The 25,291-nt window shown below is 42.8% G+C and overlaps 2 protein-coding genes across 2 annotated transcripts; one reads left to right on the top strand and one right to left on the bottom strand.

Annotated features, from left to right (window-relative positions):
- Nucleotides 1-14,876, top strand: LOC306789808 (uncharacterized protein; the record flags this gene model as incomplete). The annotated part of the gene is made up of 6 exons (XM_079285877.1): nucleotides 1-115; nucleotides 1,216-1,235; nucleotides 1,394-1,505; nucleotides 12,666-12,736; nucleotides 13,886-14,099; nucleotides 14,377-14,876. 6 exons carry the CDS (start codon nucleotides 1-3, stop codon nucleotides 14,874-14,876), a joined length of 1,032 nt encoding a protein of 343 aa, XP_079142003.1.
- Nucleotides 14,877-17,777: 2,901 nt separating this feature from the next.
- Nucleotides 17,778-19,397, bottom strand: ptger4c (prostaglandin E receptor 4 (subtype EP4) c; the record flags this gene model as incomplete). The annotated part of the gene is made up of 2 exons (XM_079285320.1): nucleotides 17,778-18,374; nucleotides 18,537-19,397. 2 exons carry the CDS (start codon nucleotides 19,395-19,397, stop codon nucleotides 17,778-17,780), a joined length of 1,458 nt encoding a protein of 485 aa, XP_079141446.1.
- Between the last annotated feature and the right edge of the window lie 5,894 nt (nucleotides 19,398-25,291).

Raw genomic sequence — 25,291 nt, 5'->3', positions numbered from 1 at the left:
ATGGCACATCGCAGCGTATGGATAGCCAACAACATGAGCTGCGCCCAGCGTGGAAGAAGCGGCTCTCCTGTCCCCTCCTGCGCGCACTTGGAGCAGAATGCGCACAGGGCAGCTGGTAAGGCGACATTCAGATTCTGTTAACTTGTCTATCGCGATATAAGACAATACTGTTTCGAAGAATGTTGTTTGATATCTTTATGCGTTGCTGTGAAACCAGACCTGCGCTCTTCTTGTCTTTATGTTTGCTGTGACAACACTGACATGGCTGTTTGATCTTTGATTTCTTTTCACATCAGCGGCTTTTTGCTGAGCTCCAAACCTCCCTCACGCACCTGCCAGCTGTTTTAGGCTCCTCTGACTCTGGGCGTCATTGTGACCTGGACTTAATTTAGTGATTATCGGGAGCGTTTGTGAAATGCAGTCTGGGAGGAGGATGGAGGAGGTGTTTGTTCTCAGAGTTTTATGAAGTGAAGTTTTGTGATTCATGGTCTGACGTGTTTACAAGGTGCCGGGAGGTGGACAAATATGAATCAAAGTGACTGTGACGTTGTGCTGTGTGTGCGTGTGCGTGTGTGCGTGTGTGTGTGCGTGTGTGCGTGTGTGTGTGTGTGTGCGTGTGTGCGCGCGCTTTTATGGATGAGGAGGAAACTGTGGCAGTCGGGAAGTCTTCCAGTGTGACCCTCCTCTGTGGTGGGCTGGAAATCTAAATATCAAAGTGCTGGACACACACACACACACACACACACACACACACACACACTTACACGCATCTTTCAGCAGCATCCATGTCCTTCCTCTCCAGTACCTCTGAGGGGATCAGTGGCAGACCAAGTCTTTCAGTTCAGCTTCAGGTGTTTTGACGTGCTGGAAGTCGAACACATTTCTTTGCAGTTTCAGATGAAACTTTTGATTGCTTCAGCTTTGTGAACATGAACCCACTCTGAACTCTGTTTTATTGGCACACCCACAGCTACACTTTCCGTCCCAAAATGTGCAATTTGTCCTCCAAAATATGTAAATGACACTGCATGATGCATCATTGAACTTTCATGCTTTCTCTCTGACTCAATGGCCCACTGACTCACTGAGTCATGTACATACAATGTCACTCATGCACGCAGACAAGGCTCAGTCGGAGGACGGCAGGCCTCTGATGTTCAGAGTTAATTAAATCCTGCTTTTTATCTTTTTTTTTCTCGTCTCTTCCTCTCAAAGCTGCTGTACTTTGGGATTCTGTGAGTGTGTTGGTGGGAGCTTTGGCATCACTTGAGACATGTCACACATCCCCAGCAGGCGTCCCCCACTCAATGCCTGTAAAATGTGCGAAAACATGTCGTGAAACAACCTTGTTTTTCTTTACTCATGTCGTTCAAAATCGCCCGTTTGTTCTCAGGCTGAACATGAGAACATCGCCTCTGCTTCAGGCATCTCGCACTCCCCCGTCACGCTGCCACAGCTTTCACTTCCTCCAGTCAAAGGTCACGGGGTCAGCGGCCCTGCCGAGGGTCAGGTACAGCGGGCCGGCGTGTTCTCTCTACCAGCAGCCTCCTGATGTGTGGTCTGTTTTGTTTTAACTGGCATGAGGTTTTTACGAGAGCTAGCGTGCCGTTTGCTGGTGTTATGGGTTTGACTCTTTCTTGCTCTCATGGTGTTCTGTGTTGATAGTCAGACGCACAGAGAGTTGGTTGACCACTCGTGATTGACATGACCAAATAAGTTATTCTTATAACCACTTATTTATACAGAAGCATCCTCATAAAGATGTTTAGAGCCATTGTGGTTGAAAACAGGCTGTTTGTCGTCCTCGTCCAGTGGTCTTCATTACACACTAAGCTTTCAAATATTACTTTCATGTGTTTCCTTAAAGACTCTGAGCCATATTCAAATTAAAACCCAGAAAATTGCATCTTTCCCATCAAATTTGCTAAGAAAAACACAACATGTACCTCACCCTATAACCAAGGGGAATGAATTGGAAAAAAAGCAGAAAGTAACAACAAATTCAGTTACTCTTAGAGCTCATTAAATATTCCAAAAACGATAAAGAAGAATATGTAGAACTAAATAATATTGCATCTTTTGGCTGACCTTGTTTTCATTGAACCAAATTCTTGAATGGCCACAACAAATGCGTAAGAAAGATAAATAAATAAATAAATAGGTTACCCTGCCAAATGACACTCAAAACCCTTAGTATTCAACCAGCATGAGAATCACATTGAACATAACTGATGCTTTTCTGAAGCTTCACAGCCTAATAATGCTATGTGTCTGTAATATTGTTTCCTAGCCAAGGCCAAAGGCACCTCACTTGTTGTAATCGATACTGTTCTTTGTTCAACGTCCCTATTTAAATAGGAAGCAAGCACAAAATATGCAATCTGGATCTGTTCCCCCTGTGTGTGGATTATGAGATTATAAAAGCACAAATGAATGTGTTGCCATCTAATTAATCTACAGAAAAACAACCAAACCATCATTACAGTGTACTTTCAATGTTTAGCAAGTTGCCTTTTTTTTTTTTTTTACCGTTTTTGTTTTTTCCCAGCTGATGGATGTGTACATTTCAGGATCAGTCATTCTCATTGCACTTCATAGATTGTTAGCAGACACGATTTTCAGTTCTGAATCTTGTATTATAACTGTAATTTCTCTGTAAAAAGATGGAACAAAGACAACAGAAGTGTCTCCAAAAGAAAAAGTAGGACTGACCGTAATAATGGAAATGGTGAAATGAACGGTTTGCTTACAGGCACAAAATGTTAAGGCGCATCATCAAACACAATGACAGCTTTCAATCCGACAAGCAACAGATTCAAGCACTTTGCTCCTTAAATATTCAGTTATAAAGGAGCGCGCGATCCTTTCAGGTGAGTGATCTGTCAATAAAGACAGACGTGTGCGCTGCGCGGGGAGCCTCATCCTCAGCTGTGGCTCAGCCTCGGTGTGTAACGTTACTCTGGTTGTTTTGTCCCAGCACTAATGGACAGAGTGCAGTGAGAGAGATTGATTATGCAACCTGAAGTGCCACAGGGCAACTCCAATCTGGAAGTGCTTAGAGTACGCAGCGAACCACAGTGATTCCTTCAGGGCAAATTGAAGGAGGCATGATCTGACAAAAAGGAATTTCAATTTGTTAGATGTATTCCTTCAGACAAATGTCTCCCATGCTACTTATGTTTTCTAGGTCCTCGCTTTTTGTAGCGGTGGACAATCTTGTGTAAGTACACAGAGGGAATTATTTCTGTCTCTGATCTTGAATTGTTTTGTTGTTGTTCAGCATTTTGGCTTCTTCAAGTTCAAACAGCTGAGATTATTTGGAACAAAGCAGCAGTTAATACTTGTGGAGCCGCTGATGAAACGTAAAGCAAACTCCTGTGCTTATCGTCAAATCTCCCTCCTTGAATCAAGTTTTTCTCAAAACGCAGAAGAATGTTAACTGGCCCAGCTCTGTGTTTGTGTCTGTGAGAGCGTTTTTTAACACAATAAGCTGTATTCTTCTGAAATTAGCAGGTCAGATTCATTAATCATAGCGTCTGAGGGCTGCTTTGAACTATCAGGCCAGGTCATTAAACCCAGTCTGTCTGGGGCGCGAGCGGGCGACACGGAAACACTTTGGAGAGCGCTGGTTCACCCACAAGACACACTAATAATGACGTGTGTGTGTGTGTGTGTGTGTGTGTGTGTGTGTGTGTGTGTGTGTGTGTGTGTGTGTGTGTGTGTGTGTGTGTGTGTGCGTGTGCGCGTGCGCGCGTCACAGATGGCCACGTTTCTGAGTGCTACTCCCGGCTCAGTGTGGGCTTAATTTGGAGAAATAACAACATGAGATGGGAGCAGGAAAAGGTCGTGAGGGTGGGAGAGGGGATTTCAGTGGGTATCTGTGTATATGTGGTTTTCTATGAAAGGTGAGGGATTCTCTGTGTGTGTGTGTGCGAGTAAAGCCACTTTGTTGTGGGTATTTCAGTTTTACAAAGTGTGTTTGAAAGAAATAGGCAGGAAGAGACAGAAAGGCAGTTTTCTGTGTTTGATGTGTGGTTGTGTATCCCTCTCCATTCTTTCCCTCTGTCGTCTCTGCGGCCTTTTTATGCGGCATCACTTTCACAACCACCGGAAAGTGAAAGCCTACCCTCTGATCATCGCTCCAACTCGGCTAAATTGTGTTCCCATTTAAGGTGAGGCTCACCCAAGCGCTCTGTGTGTGGTTCCCTTGTAAAACCAACTTAATCAGGCAGGAATTTGGGTTGTTAGGGTCACACTGGGGAAACAAAGTGAGGAAGAGCGAGACGGTGAGGACACAGATGTGTCGCATCAGGAGGCTGTCTTTATCTCGGCACTCATGGGAAAACTGATGGTGGCCCGTCTAACAGCTGATTGGGTCACAAGACTTATAACTCTGTTGCACTGTGTTTCTATGTGGCTAATCAGTGCTAACTGCACTGTACGCTTAATCTTGTAGAGGTCTTTGGTGAAGTTACAGCTGATGTGGAAAATCGACAGCGGGTTCATGACAAATTCCTTGCTTTCAGTTTCAGTTCAGAAAACGAATTTTTGTTTGTGCATTGAAGCACAATTGTAGTGTACAACAACTTTGTCTTATTTTCGTATTTTCACAACCGTGTTAGGAACCAATTGGTTACCTACATCTAGCAGATGCAGAGCATTTGCAGTCATGTTTGTGTCAAAATGAAAAATGTAAATCCAGTTTCCATTCTCCTTATAGCTCTGTTTTTTGTCTCCACCTCCACATATCTGTCTCTTAAGCTGCTAATTGCTCCACTATGTTCAACAGCTTGTCACTAACTGTGTCTGCAGTTTGGTGTTGTGCAGGTAGGACAGAGGAACAGCTGCAGGCTGTTAAATGAGGCTGGTGAGAGCGTTGAGAGAACCAAAACAGTAACATTTTGGGGCCTGAAACCAACACAGTGATATAAAAGACGCTTAAATGCTCAGCATGGAGCCGAGAGGGAAACTACAGAGTCGGGTTTGAGACGCTTTACACTTTACACTTAGTGCTTTAATCCATTGTTAATATAAAGATATTGATTAACGCAGCTTTAAAACAAATTACTGAGCGAGCCGAATATACCGTCTTAGGTGAGCACCGTATCATAACCATTAAAAAACATGTTATGAGTAAGCTATTCAAATAAGTATAACATGCTTTAACTACAGCTGTTCATGCTGTAATACACTACTTATCCATTTATTTTCTCATCACAAATCAGTAACAAAACAAGCTGATCACATAGTATCCCCTAAATTATTATGTGACAGGGACTCTAAGCCACTTTGAGTTCTGCATTGTTGGAAGAATGACTGGAGTTCAGTTTAACTTTTGTTTAATTCAAATGTTATTGACAGGTTGATGGAAACAGTCATGGGATGCATAGAGGGAAGCCAGAGCTCCTGGTGGGAGGCGACACAGTAACAACAGTAACGGCTATTATTTGGCAAATGTACCAAAGAAGTAGTGATTAGTAGGCTAAAGCATGTATAAGATCAGAAATGTATAAACACAAAGGAAGAGTTTAAGGTGCATATATCAGAAACCAGCCAGCTGGAAACATCAGGTGACTGTCTAAGATATCTGAGCAGCTAAATCAAGATACTATAATTTCTTACAACTCTATTTAGTTGGCAAATACATGGCCAGTCCTGTTATATATCGGTCAGTAACACTCCAAAGCACCTTTTGGCAACTTGAACTTGCACGCGTGAGGGCGTTAAACCAGAACTGCTACTCTTCAAACGCAATGTTCACCACTAAAATCACTTCCTTTATCCCACTGAAAACCATCAGACACGTTTCTCCAGATCTCCTCTCTTTGGTGTGGGGAGAAAGCTGCAGGGTCAGTCGAGTAAATCACTGATCACTCAGGTTTGTCATTCGGCAACCAATAAGTTTGCCTCTAATTGGTACTTTTAACGAGGTCCAGGTTGGACTGTTTAACCCGACAAGGAAAGCTTGAAAGATCTATTGTTCTGCATAATCTGTGGCTCGTTATCCCTGCACATAATAAGATAATCAGCTAAATAATCACCATAATATTGAGAATGTATCTTAAATCTGCATTCATTTTATTTCTTTGTTTGGCTAACATCATCGACATCTCATCATGTCATGAAGTTGATATGGTGAACAGTCATTTGGAGTTGTGTGTCGGACTACCTGATAAATGTAAATTCAATATTTACTTTCCTTTTGCTCTATATTGGTCTTCATCCTCTCATGAGGGAAATATCTGGGTCTTTACCTGCTAAATGCTCCATTATGTTCACCAGCTAGTTTCTTCCGATGTCTGATCATTGAAAATGGCTGCCTGCTGCAGCCGGAAAAGAAACAGGCTGACGAGAGCGGTGAGAGGGAACCAGAACAGTAGAGTGGCCTTTAAAGCAAAACAATGTGCTTAAAGACATTAAAACGCTCCGTAGAGCTGAGGGGAACCGTAGAGTTCGATGATCTTTCTCCCTCTTCCCAATTATTTGTGGTCATTTGATCCATGGTTTATTCAAGAAATATTGACGACAGCAGCTTTAAATATTGATATGAATTGAATCTGGCTCTGCGAATGATTCATGGCTCATCACTTATAAAATAATGTTTGTACGACTACAATTTTGATGAATCATTAAGTTGAGATCGTCCAAAGATTTTTTTTTGTCATTTACAATATTATAAAGCAGCCAATCCTCACATTTTAGAAACTGTAAGTGGAACGTTTGACTTATTATTGGTGGATAAATTAATAAAACGTTTAATTAATTGTAAAAGTAATTTGTAATTTTCAGCCATCTGACGATTAGTCTCAACAATAAGAAGAGTCTACTGCCATGCTAGCGTCTCTGTGAAGCTGTGTGTAGGATCAGCGGTGGTTGAGCTAAATGCTAACTTCAGCATGCAAACACGCTCACAACGACAATGCTGAGGTTTCATTTAGCTGCTGTGTGATTTTAAACTAAAACATGGGATGAATTGAAATATTGACCTGATGGTGGTGATAGAAAGACCAAAAGTCAGGGGATCACAAAGGTCAGTAAGATTTATCCTCTGGGGACTTTGAACATCTGTGCAAAATGTCAAGGCAATCCGTCCAATCGTCGCTGAGATATCCGTCTGGACCAAATGGGTCAACCGACAGACCGTCATTAATAGATGGAGTCAAACCCAGCTCACTGCCAGTCACCCTGCTCCTGACAGATTATTCCTCTCAGAGTTTCTCTCCCTGCATGTTTTCTGTCTCATACTGGCCTGAAAGAATCTCAGACACCTACAGGCTCAGATATTGTCAGTCAGATAATGAAACCTCTTGGTGGGAGAAACACAGAGAGGAGTGAAGTCATACAGATTCATTCCTCTCTTCACCATCATCCTCCAGGCTGTGTAGTGTCCACACCTCTGATTAGCCCTCTCCCCATGTATGTGTGTGTGCGCGTGCTAAGACACGACTTATTGTAAGTCGCTTTGGATAAAAGCGTCTGCTAAATGACTGTAATGTAATGCTAAATCAGTGTGAGAAAGTGACAAAGATGGTGTGTATCTTGTGTGTTTTTATGAGAAAGGATTACGAGAAAAGAGGAAGCAGAAACAGCACATGTGTGCACATATGTGGGTGTTTCGGGTGGGGGGCCTCCCCACCCATCTGAACCGAGGCATGGGACCTGCTATCTGTTTCTCATTTCGCCGGCGCTCTGTGGTTTTAAAGCAGTGACAGGCCTCAGAGTGGAAACTGGCACTAACGAGCAATTACATCCTGCCTGCCTGCCTGCCAGGGATTATGGGATTACAGACTGACCGGGCTTCAGTCTGCGCTCTCTTTCTGCGCTCTCATTTTGTCATTCCCTCGCTTCCCTTTGTTCACTTTATCTAAGACTTCTCCCATTCAATGGTTCAATTATCTTTTTCTCATTTTTCCCTCCCCTGGACATTAACCCATTTTCTATTTTTTAATTCTCCTCTTATCATGTGATTTATTCAAATTATTATAATCTCCTTCTTTCCATATCGCTCCTCCTCTAGCTTTTTCTCCTTTGACTTTGTGGCGGCCTCGCACAGTTAAGGCATGCTGTCCTTAACCGCTGCAGTGAAATTGTTTTAGCACATTAAACATGAGAAAAAGACATTCGATGTGTATGAAGCATGATGGAAAGGAGAAACAGTAGGATGGGATTAAGAAGAAAGTGCAGGAGAATATGACTCCTTAACAACAGAGTAATGTTTTAAAAACGCCTACTTACCATAATGCAATAAATATGTTTTCCTCCGTCGGATAAGGATAAAAAGCATTCAACAAGTCAGAATTCAAGGTTACACTGTGAATGGACCACTGTCAATGGAACTTTGCAAGCAAGATTAAAGCAAAGCTTCACAACACGTTTTCACACTCTGGATGCATATATGCAGAGCTTTGCAGCACATGTAAGTACAGCAGATATCATCACGTTTTGTGGGACCTCCGCAGGTTTCTCAGTGTCTGGTAGTGATCAGACGGCTCTCCTGGTGTTCTGCCTTTCTCTCCTGCATCTCCTCTTACACTGCAGGTGTCTTTTATTGAGCCAGAGGTGATTTACTGTACTCTTGTTTTTCTCCTCGCTCCTGCAATCAGGCGCCGCGGCAGTGACAGGTTAAAGCTGGAGGTCAGATCATTTCGTGCATGTGCACGCGCCCACGGCAGAGAACAGTGTGTCTCTAATAGGAGGTCATTATCAGAGAAGTTTGGCTTTTAGAGGGAGGCGAAACGCCGCAGAGCTTGGAGCTTTCTTTCTTTCTTTCTTTCTTTCTGCATTTCTTTTTTTTACAACGCGAGAGGTTTATGGAGCCTCTGTGGGCAAAGCTCAAGTCTGAGGATGTAATGGTATACAGTAGGCACCAAGATCACCAATCGGAAACACGTTTGTTAATTCGCACTGCTTATTTTCCTAGCATAGATGTTTCTCTGTTGAAAATAGCAGTATTAATAAGAGTCTGAATTATTTATCTTTGATGGTAATATACATGGAATTAATGCATTCTTCATACAGCCTAAAAAAGGCAGAGAGCAGTCACTGTGAAGTTGAGAAAAACAGTTTGAAGTTACTTAGCAAAAGATATGTACGGAATTATTGTGACATAAAACAAAAAACCTTTAGATCTATGTTTGGACAATCTAAAGTGCACAAGAGAAATGTGTTTTTAAACTAATAAGCTTAATGAATGAATCTTGAATGAAATACATTTTGACTTGTGATGAAGCATAACCACAACAAATCATGGGAATATCACTGCTGCTAGTTTTCAGCAGGTTTAGTTTATGTTACTTTTTTCTCCATTTGATTATGAAATGTGATCCAAAAAACTTGAATCAATATATTGGAGCATCTTTTTGTTATTACAGGAAGCCTGACATTGTGGGTGAATTAGCTTTAGCTCAGGCTAACTCATCAGCTAGTTGTTTATCAGCTGGCAGTTATTGGTTTCTACCTCTGTGTGGTGTTTTTCTTGGCTGATAAAGAAAAAGGTAACGCCAGCACACTATTGCATGCCACACAATTTTGCAACGATTCGATCCTACTTTAGGTCAATGTCATATTTTCGAACCCCTAAACTGGGACCCTTAAACTTACCACACTTTTGTGCATACTTATGCGCTTATTCACGCACCAACAGCATTTTCATCTGAATGGGGGACAATTATTTCAGCGCAGGATTCCAGAATCCTCCAACACATAGTTTAGTTTAACTGCCACATTATTGAACGCAAAACAAAATAATTGCATTGTTGTAAAATAATTATAGAGTGTCAGGTACCAAAGTATTTGTCAGTGTGCCCAAGCGCAGGCTGCTGGCTAAATGGCCGACTGTGACTAATTCTCTGCCAGATATTATTTTTTAAAGCAAATCAGCACAGATCTCTCTGTGGTCTATAAATGAATTAATAGGATATAATAAAGACTTCTCCTCCTGAGTCACCCGTTTCAGATCATCAGTGTTTGCCCCGCGGAAGGACGTGGACAGCTGACAAAGCAGTGTTCAATTCAGACGCGTGGTGCATTGCTTTTTTAAAATTAGGTAACAATGAGTGAACATGATAAACGTCGACGCAAACGCTGAAAACCTTTTAAATAATTATATCAATTGTGGTGAAAACTGTGACTAATTGGTAGTGCATGTTGAAAACCAAGGGACTCGGGACACCCAGCTTGAAACAGGTACAATCCAGGACAAACCATGACGACTGGTCACCGTATGGTCCCCCCCCCCCACCCAAAAAAATCCCACATTTCTACCACATATACTGGTCTCAATTTTGTCCAAATATGTATTTATTGCTTAAGGTGAATGTCAGATGATGGTTGTAAGATGAAGGTCCAAGTGCTCGCTTAACATCCCTGCTTTAGTGAAAACTGGTGCTCGTGTTCATGATATTCTGTGAAGTTGTTACTTTTGTGCTGACAGGCGGATACCCTGTTCTTTTACCTCATAGATATCCCTCAAACTAAATCCACATCCATCCTGTCCAAGCATTTGTAAAAGCAATTCAGAGCAGCAGAATAAACTCTGGAAATAGCTGATTTATGGGTTGTAGTTGCTTCGGGAGGGCTTTCCCACTTAACTGACTGTGAACAACAACTGGAGCGCAGAGGACCAACAATGCAAATGGAAGGAGACAAGAACTCTCCCTGCTGCAGACATCCAGCCTGATGGACAAACCGAAGGCTTTAATCAGCCAAACAAGGAAGAAACACGTGCTCAGCTTTCTAAGCACATAGAAACGCACGCATGCACGCCGTTGGACCTGAAACTGTGTAGACACCATCAGTAGTCTCGTGTCAGTCTGGAGCTCTTCAGGACCTCGGCTTCCCCACCCACCTCATCCCAGAAAAGGCTGGAGGCGTCGGGCTGTAAACAGCTCCAGAGTGCCGGAGTGAAATGAACCAGCAGACAGGCCCACGTAGACTCCCAGCTCGCTGATCTAAAAGGGGCTAAACACTCCCAGCTGTGGTGTTAAGGACTCAGAATGGCACCTCTCCGTAGACTCAGCCAGGACCTTCATCCTTCTGTCGCGCCTCGCACTGCTGATAGGTTTTAAATCAGCTCAGAGACGAAGGGAGATGGAGGAGTCGGTGCAGTTTGGTTTTAGGTTGCAGCGGTGGCGTGCACTCTGTCTGTTAGGCTGATTTATGCCCACTTTTTCTCCCCTCCCTCTCCCCCTCCTCAGTGTCTGTAACTTTGTTCAACCTCGACTGGATCGCTTCAGCTGCAACGCGCATGGATTGCAACAGGTCTTATCGTCACCTGTGATCTGTAACCTTTTGTCAGTCTTCCGTCTCATTGCACAGACAGAACTGCGAGGATTGTTTTTGACTGTTATATAAACATGGTACACTACGTGTCGGCGAGATCTACAAATACATGCTTGAATACGTTACTACGGCCGCCCAGTGTTGCTGTAGTTCAGCGCAAAGGTTATACAAAGCATCTTACAGATGACAGATGTGGTTCCAAAGATGGTGGAAGTGTCTGTGGGCAGATGGTTGTTTCCAAAAGAAATGGTTCATGGCAGATTTAAAGACGTCAGACATTATTGCAGAATTGTTGAGTTGATTGGTGAGCAAGCAGGCTAACTTAATTTGCGTCGCATTTTTCAAAACAGAAGCACTTTACAGGAGAAAGAGAACTTGCAACACCAATTTGATTTCTCTACAGCCTTCTAGAAAGCATTCAAATGAAAAAGAAAAGACATTGATTGAACTGGTCACAACCAGTACACAGACTTTATGCAACCGGTGATGAGGAGAAGTAAACATTTCCATTTTAAGGGGTCACCGGCCAAAAAGGTCGGTAACCACTGGAATGAATGATTCACTGAAATATAGCCAGCAATGGCCGTGTTTACAGGCTGCATCGCCGTCACAGTGGTCCAGACTGAAATATCTCAACAAACATCGCCATGTCGTTTTGTACGGATGTTCATTGTGTCCAGAGGATGTATCCTTAAAAACTTCGCGATCCTGCGACTTGGCCTGTCGTAATACTTTTCTGTCGAGCTGATGCGAGATAGATGAGAAACGTATAAAGTGAGCTGAGCATTTTGGGGGCCATAAAACACCCTCATGACCTCATGTTATGGGATGTGTGGTTGCTCTGCCGCCGGCGCAATCCTCAAAACTGCACGTACTATATATAAACATCTGCCTCCGTGACACTTCTTATCACCTGTCCTGCATTTGTGTGTGTGTTTTGTTTGTCTGGGACCTCCGCGAAGTGCTCTCGCTATGCCTGGTTCCCCCTGCTTGTACCTCTGCCACAGGAATAACCCTGAAGAATGCCTTTGACAAGTGTATATCGCAGATGCTGCCTTTTGTTGCCGGACCAGGGCCGTTTGCATGGATGTATGAACCGACAAGCCGACACTGGCCACGCTTGCTGCCAGCAAACACTGATCTTTTACTGAAGCAGCAACAAACACGGCGGCCTCGTGCATTCAGGACGTGATTTATGTGACAGGCTGGGCTGTTTTTGTTTTTTACAGTATCTGGATTGTTGTGAATGTGAAGACATCATATTGCCCGCATGTTGTGCCTTTAGTTTATGTTAACCTTTTCAAGGGAAGTTCTGGGAGGAGCAAAGTCGACAGAGTGAAGCCTTGTTCTTGTTCTTACGTTCCTCTCTTTCTCTCTTTCTACAGGTGGGACCCGATGGAGAGTTCGGAGGAAGGCTAGACAGGAGATTACCTGTGTAATGTCAGCAAAAGCCAAGGTTTGTCAGAAACAGACGTCGAGAAAGTAACCTCAACATTTCCTCTCCTTCTACTTCCTCCTCTGCTTTTTCTTCTGTCACTTTCTGTACTTTCCATCTCTTCATCATCTCCATCTTTCTCTCACTCTTCGTATTTGCCGTTCTGCCTCATAATGAAATCACCATTGCTACAAACAATCATAACCAGAGGATGAGTTATGTGTAGGTATAAATTGTTAATGAAATCCATCCCCACAAAGGCTCAGAACTAAGCTTTCCATAAAACCATGGCATCGTCGAAGCTTTCATTGATAAATTCTAAGCCAGTGGACGAAGATTGATCCAGCGCAGAAAGACTTAGTACTGTGGAAGAGTAAGTGAAATCTCCTGTGATGAAATAGGCCGAACACAAAGTACTGCTGTAGCTCGTATGTTCTCATATAAGTATTAGTTGTTTTTATATCTGCAAAGCACTTTGTCAACTTAGTTTTGTTATTAAGTACATGGTTACCACGAGAGCAGAAGACCAAACAGACCATTGATATTTTCTTTGAAAGAGCAGCAGAGCTGAACACCACTCTGTGATTCTTAACTTTCTAGAAATAGCTGAGAACAATGCGTCCCCAAAAATCTATTTCAAAGAATACTTTTTACATTTTGGCAACAACGTTTATTCGCTTTGTTGCTCAACTACATGAGAGCGATATCACTGTCATGTCAGTCAGCGGGTGCTTAGCTCAGCAAAAACACAGCGAGTCTAGCTCTGTTCAAATGCAGATGAAAATACGACTGCCAGCACCTCTAAAGCTCTGTAGTTAACACGTGATATCTTGTTTGCTAAATATGACAATCTAGACAGCAGAACTGTTATAACTTCAGTATTTTAGTACGATGTGTCTTTATAAATCCATTTGAAGCGGCACAAATCAAGATTTCTGTATTAAACGTTAGAAAAGAAAGAAAATGCTGATGTAGCTCTACGCCTGCTGGACATGTAAACACTCAATTGCTTAACAGTTTCATCATGTCAGCTTTACAAGGTGAGAATATATCATGTTCACAAATTGTCGCCCTAAAAATCAATTATCACAGATGAAAGAATTATCACTTTTATAAAGTACTAAAAACAATACCTTTTGCCAGCTAACATGTGACTTCGGTCTCCTGTAGGTGCTGCTCTGGGTGCTGCTCTCTCTGCTGCCTCAAGTGGAAGGAGCTCATATGAAAGCTGGTTCTGCTGGTGTGGGATCAGACGCGGGCCCTGCTGTGGGCCTGCTGGCAGGCCAGGAGGAGAGAGAGCTTCCTGTGACGCTGCCAGAGGTGGTGGAGGACGAGGAGCAGGAAGACGACAGTGAACCTTACTCTACTTGGCACACTCTACATGGTACTAATGCTCTTGTGGAAGTGTAATTTACAGCACATCTGCTTCACCACACAGTGTTAGAGTGGAAAGAGGGAATGAGTCCGGGGATCTGCTCTGTATTTCAATCATTAAATATATATTTGCATGAGATTTAACGGGCGACAAGTCTTTTTAAGTCAAAAGGTAGACGTGACATTTTAGATTTAGCAGGATCATTTGCATGTTATTGCTCATAATTTCCTGTATAAGTATTCCTTTTCATGTAACTCTCTCTCTGCCTTTTTTTTCTCCATTTTAGACCCCTTTGTAATAGACGAGGTGGATGACCATCCCAGTAGTCGCTGGGCGGGGCGCTCCCCCCGCTCCTCTGACCCCTCAGAACCTCAACCCAAGGGTTCACCAAAGAAAAAGAAGAAGAGGAAGAAGGAAGAGGAAGAGACAGGGAGAGTAAATAGAAAGGGTAAAGGTAAGAGCAGACAGCCGAAGCAAAGCAGCAGGGACTGCCGTGTGGAGAAGAAAGAGATGAAGGTTCGGGACCTGGGCCTGGGGTTTGACTCGGATGAGATTGTCCTCTTCAAGTTTTGCGTTGGCTCCTGCCAGTCTTCAAGAACAAACTACGACCTGGCACTGAAGGCGCTGCTGGAGAACGGCTCGCTGCCCCAGCGCACCGCCCGCAAGGTCATCAGCCACCCCTGCTGCCGGCCCGACCGGTACGAGCCGGTTTCCTTCATGGACGCCCAGACCACGTGGAGGACTATCCAGTCGTTATCAGCAGCCAGCTGCATGTGTATGGGCTGAAGGCGTGAACGAGGGAGAAGGTGACTGGGAGGGGTGTCGCACATCCTGAACAGAGAGGAGTCAAGAGGCTCAGGGTGTGGACAGTCCGGGTACAGGGAAAAGCCAGAGGGCGCCGCTGTTACACACACAGAGCAAGGAAGTGACGGAGGCCACTTGTTGGCTTCCTGTGGCGTATCTCCTGTTGAGGAGGACGAGGGTCTGGGTGCAGCTGGACGATTGATGTCAATGGTCAAAATCAGAGAGTGAGGGGGAAGTCATCAGGGAATCACAGCCTGGATTTATTGTTGCGTCTTCCAAGAGTTCATTGTTTTCAGCTGAATGCAGGACACTCCAGACCAGTCAACACGACTGCTCTGCTTTTAAATGGACGAGGCCTGAAGGCGGAAGCTCAAGAGATATGAAGGGGAAGACGCAATTAAAGGACTGGCACTGCCTTTATATTCTGTCAAAAGAAAAGACTGATATGATGTTCACTACTTACTCACAGTGACATCAGCTCCTCCCAAAAGTATATCATTTTTGTCACATAAAAACAGGGACATTGCATTATACCGTTTCTATGTTCAGGTGAACTCAGCCAAATGGATGCCATGCATCTTCATGTATTACTGTATAAAAGTAACATATATTTATTTCTGATAAATTATTTATTTATTATAGCTTCATATGAGAGCTGTTTTATTAACTCTATATTGTAGATAAATATCTATTTATTGCCGATTTACATTTCATGTTACTTCTGCTTGGATACAGTACGTATGTTTTTTTTAAAGGTGCATTTCCACATTTATCCAACACCTCATAAACCTGGACTGGACAGATGGTTCTGGGCAGAATTAGATTGGATGCAATAGACTTGTGATTTTATAAAAGATTAAAAAAACAACAGCAATCCAAAAGCTTACATTCTGTCTTACATGCGATCACAGACACTTTAAAAAAATCCTTATAACAGATCAGCAGAAACAAATTGACCGACATTGAAATGATGTGGTACATCTAATACATGTTGTTTTCTCAAGAGCACCTCACATACGTAAGTCTGACAGCAGGGTAATGATATCACCTTCTCCCCATCAGTCAGGCTCAATGTTCAGAGTGGATGTACAGCAAACAAGAACAAACATTTACACTGCAGGACCTCATTGTTTTTCATCTTAAAGTGGTGATTTCCATTCAGTTAAACGCTCCCTGTATGTCACATTATTATTATTATTATAAAAAGTTTTCTTTATTTTTGTATGGCATTATCCTCTAAGAGAATAAAGTTTTTTTTAATATACATCTTGTTACCACTGTTTGCTTCACTTGAAGACTTTTAACTGCCACAATGATTTTATTTTCATGTGAGCAGGATCAGCCACTACCTTTCTCAGTTCAATTTAAAGGGGACTTATTATGTCATAGAGCCACCTGCTGGTCTAAAATAAACATTAAAATGTGAACCTGTGCCCTGGGTGGCGTCGTTCGCCTGCCGCCTGTCTGCTCAACCGAGAATGTCTTTATGCTTTAAAAGATCATTTCCTGCTTTTGAACCAGCAGAACAGGTCAAATGCAGCGGTGTGCTGTCTTCTGTGTTTTTTTTATTTTTCTGCACGGATCAAACAACACATGCAGCAAACACCAAAGGTCATATAGCTTACAGCAACAGTATCTCTTTTTTCTTTCTTTAAAATGGTGATATGTTCATAATGGCTGTAATTGTGCAATATAAAACAAGATTTAATTAGTTTCAAAAGGTCTACATTCAGTTTTCTCTGCATCATGCAACACAGAGTACATTAGCAGCACTTAGATTTGTTTAAAGTATCAAATCAAATGTAACAACAACACATAATGAATATATACATATGTATATTGTGAATGGCACATATGGATTCATACAGTGTATCAAACTCTTCCGAGTGTCACACCCTTTATTTGTACCCATGGGGTATGATTCTATTTCCATGTTTGGAAATGATCACAATTCTCTGTGTCCTTTCAGCAGAAGTCTTGTTATGAAGCAAACCAGACTCCACTACAATTGTGGCTAAAGGTCAGATTTAAGTTCACTGTACATACAATTGTACATACAGTTTAAAGCTGTAGTAGGTTGGGGGGTAGATGTGTTTTTCTGCACCTCACCTGAATGGAGACATATTCTGGTTGACATGAAAAAGATGCAGGAAGTGCACATCCTCAACTGGAACACTTGACCTTAAAACAAAGCTTCAATTTAGAGAGCTTTGTGCGGCAAGAGGGATGTATGATGACCGAGTGCTGTTGACTGAAAAGTAGTTTCATTCAAAGGAATACCTCAGCCACAACATTACCATTTATAATAGTCAATTACTCACCACGTGTTACCTTGAATTGATGCTTTTCCTTGCATGCCTCCACGGTGAACAGAGACTCATAATACGGAGAAAAGACCCCGGACTTGCACGGAAGTGTTTCAAAAAGGTTTTCGCGAAGATGCGTGTGTTTGGGAAGTAGTTAGCGAGCCTCCGACTAAATAAAGGAGACTTGGATTATACTTCACCAGTTGTGTGGGAGTTTGTAAACGATTGTTTGATATTGTTTTAAAGTTATTAAACCTGGTCTCCATTTGCTTCAAATCACTAGACTTCTCTCCCGTTTTTGATTCTCCGTTCATCGCGGAGGCATGCGAGGAAAACAAAGATTCAAGGTAACAGTCGGTGAGTGTTCTTATTGATATGGTCGTTTGTGGGTATTCTTTTTTGTAAAGCTGACATGGCCCTTAGGTGGTTAAGAATCATCGAAGGGATCCAGTGTGGATTGTATCACTAGCACCGGTGGTTTTACTCACAGTTGAATTAAAACGTTTTCTGTGCAGATGGAACAGCTGGCCGACTCTGAAGACATTTTAAACAGATGTTGGCAGCTAACACTTGTTTATCAAAGGCATTTCGCTGACTGACATGAACTCGGTGTGCTGAACGTGCAGGTGACAATGTCCACTTTTCTAACGTGCGCGGACAGCAGCGGCGTTTCGCTGCGTCCTGGAGACGACTTGAGCGCCACCTCCTGTTTTGAACTAGCTGCTGCTTCCTCTTCACACCCGAGGATCGCGGTGGACTCGACGCTGAACGGGTGGAAGTTGACCCGGGTGGTGTCGTACTCCCATGCTTGCCTCCTCGCAAAGTCTGTAAAAGATGTATTCTTGATGGTCACCCGGAGTTCCACGTCGTTCCTGTAGCAGGCTGTGCGTAATGACGCGTAGCTGGTGTCATTACTGTTTAAAGACGGAGGGGAGTGTTGACCTCCTACCCAACCGATGTTGTCACCACGACCGTCTTTAACGCGGGTCACTGTCCTCTTCAGCTTCTCGCAGCCTTTAAGCAGCAGGTTCTTCCGGCACAAAATGTACACCCAGGGGTCTAATATGGGGTTGAATGAGGCGAAGCGGATCGCCAACATGTCGCCCCGGTAGTCAGGCTTCCCCCCAGCAGAGACGTAAGCAGGGTCGTACAGCTGGTTGACGAAGATTCGCACCTGTCGGATAGAAACATGGACAGGGAATGTGTAAGAAAGGTGTTTTGATAACAAATACAATAGAGTAGAGTACAATAGAATAATAAAAAGGATTTGGCACGCACATTGCGCAAGTATCGTAATAGAATAGGCAGTTGTAATAAAATAACCGGTTGTCCTTACCACTAAAGGGATGGAGCAGACCAGGAAAACGATAGTCATGAAGATCAGAAGCCAGACCATTTGAATCTCCGCCGCTGAGGTGACCGACGGCAGCCGGGGGAAGCGGCGACGTGATCCTCCCTGCTCACAGGACTCCGTCCTGACTATCCCGGTCGTCTGGTTCATCCCCACCAGCGACCTGCACACTGCCAAATTACACAAAACTGTCACTGCGATCAGCACCAGCATCACGCCGGCGTACAAGAAGGAGTAGCAGGCTCCAAGTGGATCCATCGCCCTCCAGTCCAGAAAGCACCAAGTCCCGGGAAAGTGCCTGACGTGCTGTCCGAAGCCAAAACTGGGCAAAATGCAAAGTAAAATGTTAGCCAGGTAGGTGACCAGCAGCGCAAAGCGCGCCATTGTCCGGTCTATGTGCTGGGAGTAGAAATACGCATGGTTTATGGCCAAGTATCGTTCCACGGCCATGGCGCACAGGATTGACATCCCGGCTGAACCGAAGAAGAGCATGGAGAAGGAGAAGAAGTGGCAGAGCAGCACTCCTCCTGGCCAGCGGTTGGCCACATATGTGGCGATCACCACCGGGCTGGTGAAGCATGTTCCCAACAGATCCGTGATGGCCATCCCGCAGACCAGCGTGTAGAAGGTGGTTTCTTTCTGCTCCTTTTTGGAGATACACAGCACGACGATGGCGATGATGTTCCCTAGGACACCCACGCCGAACATCGTGGCTGAAGTGACCAGAGACTTGGACTCCAGCCGGAGCGCAGGGAACACGCTTTGGTTGTGGCTGAGAGAGAGAGGCGTCAGGGACTCAGAAATATTCGTGTCCAGTTCTCCAAACGCAAGAGTGTCGTTGATCATAATTTAAACCAACACTGCACAAGGGTTGAAGTGCGAGGACTTTCCGCGATGTAACACTTCCTGTGTAAATATAGAGCGCTTATCAAAATAAATCATGAGCTGTAACATTACATCCCGAATTATCCTGTGAGAGCATGACGTGCATTACATCGAAGTGCTTCTTCTGTTTAGTTTGCAGCAGTGTTTGTCTCCCGTTGAGCCCACATGAAGGTGTGCCTGGTTGTGTTGACACCGTTGGTGCTACGGGTATTTAAGCTGTTTGCTGATGTCAGGAGAGTGACGCGCGTGCTGTGAGCGCAGGGACCCAGTGTTCAGTATCACATTAGCCTACTGCCAAATAATCAATATTCAACACTTGTCATTGCTCGCCATATCAGCCTTAACTCAATAAACACAGGACCCAAATGTCAGCATCTGATCAGACAACTTTAAACACCTGCATTTGTTTAAAAAAAAGAAAAAGAAGAAAGAAATCCGCATACATTTGCTCTATCTTCACCATTAAAAGTCCGTCCATAAAAAAACAACAACAACATATATTTAGGATTTATAGGCTAAGAGGGTCTCAATGTTCAACTGAGATAATGTGATATGCTGTTAGAGTGTACAATAGTATAACTGCCTGTAATTCAATAGGCTCGGCAGGTTAACTAAAACAAAAAGCAATAGTCTGTGTAACCACATATTGTCCAGTACAAGTAAAGACAGCATGTCATAAATCCCAAACTTCAGCACCAAGGTCAGCGCCTTCAACACAATCAGCACCACGAACAAGGACAGTCGTCACTGCTGTTTAAAACCGCACACACTCAACATTTATTCGACCATTATTCAATACTGTAGGCCTGTTAAAGTTGTGGCACGACACAGACAAAATAGTTTGATAAAGCATGAAAAGATCCATTTACAAGTGTTTTTGTCTCATCAGTCAATATACATACCTTCAGAAATGTTTACAATGCACCGCCAAATGTATTTCTAGTGCTATTTTTTATTGTTTTATATGTCGACGTCATACTGTTTGTATAATATGATGTCAAAACAGACAGCCCAGTATCATGGCAGGGTGTGAAATTGTCACATGATGTAATCTACTGCTTTTGTGTACATAGACACAAACATAGACTTTGGACAACCAACCACGAGAAAAGTGTTCGGCGCCACGTGTCTCAATGTCAATTGTTGCCTCGCCCTAACATTAATTTAGTTGTATCGTTGTTATTTTGAGCCCAGCTGTTCTGTTTTTGCTAAACCGAACTGGTTTTGATGCCTAAACCTCAATTTTGTTTTGTAATGTTGCAAGTGACAACAAAAATATGGACCATGCTTGTCCCTTACACCAAACCATTAGATTGCTGGTTGTGAGTGATTCACCCACTGCCGTGGGACTGTGTTGAAGCAGAGCATACTTGGCAGGTGCGCACGTTATTTAATGAATGACATCGACCACAAAGCTCCACTTGCCTCTTTTGTAGAAGAGGAATCTTGGGGACAAACAAAATGAAACTAATTGAATGTATTTATGTCACAGCCCCACGTCTTTATCCCTGGGCTGGTTTTGATCTCCAGGTTTTTTGTCACATGCATACATCTTTATTGAGACTAAAGCAGAGTTTCAGCAAGCCTAAGACAAGGAAACATCAAGAATGATGGTGATGTGATCCATTTTGTTAGGCTATTTCAAATAAGTCAAACTCAACAGCAAAGTAGAGCAGAAAGTAGAGGGAGTTTGAATTGAAAGGCTGCCCATGTACGTGTGGTCTTTATAAACATCCATCCACCCACAGAACAAAACACTGACAGCCCAAACAGCCGGCGACGTTTAACAAGGACAAAACACCACAAAGGTGCCATGCTTTCTTTTCACCGTTTGAAGTATTTGGATTTTCCAGCAATGAATCTCAGCTCCAGCAGGTTTATTTCAGGGCATCAAGTCTTGCGTAACTTTCATTTACAGGTTGTGTTGGGGAAGAGAGGAGTTCCATTTGCTGTTTGTCTTTCCCATATATTTTTCATAAGCGCTACGCTTTTTTAAACTTTTTATTATGCCATCTTTTCTCTTTTTCAATTCCTTTGGAGTTTGTTTAATGGATCATACATTATGAAAGTTCCTATGGCTCATAGATATTATAATTTCATGAGTAATCATGATTCATAATTCAGTAATTCTCAGATGAAGCTGCACTGTGCAATGGGGCCCCTAGGGTGCACCTCCTTATTAAAACTGATCAAATCCCCCCAACTGCACCTCCTGAGCTGAGCCCTCAGACTGCACCTGCAGGGCATCCCCCGCATTCAATGCCCACTAACAGGCGCTTCTTAAGCAGATATGTTGACACTAAATAGAAGGTTTGACTGTTTGCACTGTGATAATCTGTCCGCAGGTGTTTTCATACCATCACTTTGAGTCGATGTGAGTCACTGTACTAAAACACGTTGGCAAGTTGCAGTTCTGCAGCTGTAAATGGATAGCAAGTAAAAAATACAACAGCCAGGCCAGAGACGGTGACATTATGGACAACATCAAATCATAAAAAACAGATGAATTTAAGTAAGAGCCAGTTTCTCAATGTCAGCAGTAACATAATGACATGTGTATTGTGAATTCCATCGATAGCTAAAAAGACATGTAAGATACGCAGGTAGTTTACCAATAAGTGTTTTGTAAATACGTAGACAACAGTGCCGTTCTCTATACTGCTGTAACATGTTACACACAAGGCCACACCTGGTATTAAGTTATATGACGTAGAGTAAATAAATAAATACATATTCTGTAATAGTGTCTTCCTTAATGGTACAGGCCTACTAGTTTATTCCTATTGGCAAACTTTAAGTCTTTACAACAGCTTATACTATAGACATACACGCACACACACACACACACACACACACACACACACACTAACACATACCCGGAAGCAATCGGTTCATAAGAGGAGGAAAAGAATCCACTAACACAGACAGAGACAAAGAGCCACAACATCCACCACAATCTACCGTTAGATAGACATTTTTCTCATTGTATATGATTAATTCTTTCATTTCCACGGATTAGATTATCTGATGCTGCTTCTGCTGCCGCTGTGTGTGTGTTCGTCTCTGCCCTCAGTGATGTAATAACCCCAAGCTTCCAGACGTCAGTGGCTCTGATGCCTATCATACGCTCTCTCTCTCTCTGCACTCACACACGACCTGAGGGACTCATGACCCACACACTGGGCAGACATGTAATGGGTTTAATAAGGTTGAGAGTCGTGTGTGTGTGGTTGTACGTATATGTGCGTATGTCATTGGTCTTCTTGCCCGGGATATTTGCTCTTTGGGGATTCCCCATTTCAAATGACAGGACTTAAATCTCTTTTCAGAGCGCCTAATGAAGACCCTGGAGGGTATGTGCAGTAAGAAAGGATGCTGAGATGTTGATTCACACATTCATTAGGCTGGCTGTGAAAAGTGGAAACCACACAGGACGGTTTAATGGTGTTAATGGTTTGAGTGGGCATCGCAGGTGTCACTGAGCAATAACAAGAGCTTTGGAAGATTTTCACTGCTTATTACGTACAAAACAATATCATCGATCTGCTGTCTCGAGGGAAGTAGTTAGGTATCGATCCCCACGTGACGCATTTGCAATCAAAATGTCACAGAGCATTAAGGGCTTACAGCTGAAATGCAAGGAAAACACTCCTTTGTTTCAGGGTTAATTGATGTGATCTGTTGTCTGTGTTAGAATGCAAATTATATCCCCCGTGACCTTTTCAGCTGAAACTGGAAAATAATAATCAACAGGTTCTGTATCTGTGTGGCTCCCCAAACACCTTATTTTGAGTTGAATCGCTCTGCTGACTGGTGTAAAGGGGTAGTTTTGGGAAATACGCTTATTTGGCTTCTTGCCAAGAGTTTGATGAAAAGCTTTGCTTAGTATAAAGACTGTAAACAGCTGTAGTCTAGATCTGTCCAACCATTACAAAAACACTAATCACGCAGCTTGGTCCATGCTCCTTGGTCTCTGACACCGATGCTCTTTTAGTGTGTCTGTACAGGTGAGAAGAAGTGACCATCTGCTCACAAATATTGGAATCTGAAGCAGGAGCGAATTTGCGTTGTTTTTTTTCTCTGACGTATGTGAGCTGTTTGAGGATTCAAGGCTGATTTATTTCTGCGTAGGAGATTTGCCTCCAGTTCACAAACAAAACTATATGGAGGAATGACAAAATGTGCTTCAGTTCTGCAACAGCTAAAACAATAAAAAAGAGTGCGCACAAGGAGAACAAAAATAGAGAGCAAACTGATTAAAAAAGGTGGAGCCTCTTTGTGTCTCCCCATCGTTTAGTAACATCTCCTGAGGGATCCATAGTGACGACAAGTTTCCTTTCTGGGCAAATTGAGAGAATGAGCTCGGTTAGGTGGCTCTACGTCGGTGATGTCTGCGCTGCAATGTGATGGTGATGCTTTACTGTCTTTATGCCGTCACACCGCTCGGTGCTGGCCGTGACCATACACTGCTGCAATGTCGTCACCCTTCATTTGATTAGTCTTCTTCGACCACTGCTGCCTCTCCACACAGGCATTCAATCACTCTGCTGCAGCCTGCCAAGCTCAATACACGGTGGAGCTCTCTCTACACTACTCCCTCCTAGAATCTTAGAATTTCCATTTTTTCATTCTTTTACTTTACTTCCACCTTTGTAGCACGGTAAAGGTTTTTTTTTTTAAGTAGTGTTATCAGTTTGTGAATTGAGCTGTTGTTTATTTTTACTTACTGGTATGTTATGGAAAGATGCTTGTTGATTTGACAATCTTCTGTATGTAGGTCTATATGCGGTCTATTATACATTAGTGCACAAATACACTGTTACTTGACAGTTATTTTGTTGTTTAATTTGAATGCTAACATCCCACACATGCCCAACTACATGGCAGTGTAGGTCAACATGTGTGTCCCACACATCTCCATGTTTCAGCTTGCCTCATGTAAGTAAGGCAAGGCAAGTTTATTTGTACAGCACATTTCAACAACAAGGTAATTCAAAGTGCTTCACATAAAACCATTAAAAGCATCAAAACATAAGGCAAAAGAAAAGGAGATTTAAAAACAATTAAGAACATTCATTAAAACATTAAAAAACAGTGTAAGAAATAAAATACAGCAGTAAAATGTAGAAATGCAGGAAATTGATTAATCTATAAATTGAATGTGGTTCAATTAAAGGCAGCAGCAAACAGAAAAGTCTTCAATCTTGATTTAAAGGAGCTGAGGGTCTCAGCAGACCTGCAGCTTTCTGTAGTGAACTCATTGGACGCCTCTTTGCTGTTTGTGTGTATAAATGCGATATGATATGACTGAAGATTGTTCTGTTATTCTTTATATGGAATGCGAAAAATTCATCAAACCTAAACTCAAAAACTTTGTGTGGACTGGCAGTTAAGGCAGTTTAGTAGGACTTTCCAGCGAAATTTACATAAAAAGAATATTTCCATATAAACTCAAATGGGTTTTTGTAACAACAGAAATTTCATCGTTTCAACTTCTCCCTCTGAGAGTACACGATAACTGACTCGGCCTGCTCAGACAGAGTGCAGCCATCAGCACTAATGGTCCTCCACACAACGTTTTTACATCATGTGTCAGGTGGCTGGTGGATATTAAACATTTTTAGATCATGTGAGCTACTGCTAATACAACCACGCAGCTGAACATACTTGCAACATAAAAAAACACACAGACGCAATCACACACACACACACACTCACTCACTACTGACAGATCTGTGCCAAATCTTTCAATAACAGATGTTTAATATCCTGATGTGTCTTGTGAGGTGTTGAAATACTCTTCTGGTGTGTGTGTGTGTGTGTGTGTGTGTGTGTGTGAGAGAGAGAGAGGGAAT

The sequence above is a fragment of the Melanostigma gelatinosum genome (assembly GCF_949748355.1).
Source record: "Melanostigma gelatinosum genome assembly, chromosome: 15".
NCBI classification, from domain to species: Eukaryota; Metazoa; Chordata; class Actinopteri; order Perciformes; family Zoarcidae; genus Melanostigma; species Melanostigma gelatinosum.
Note: the sequence above shows the minus strand (reverse complement) of the source record. Positions and strands in the feature narration are given on the sequence as shown.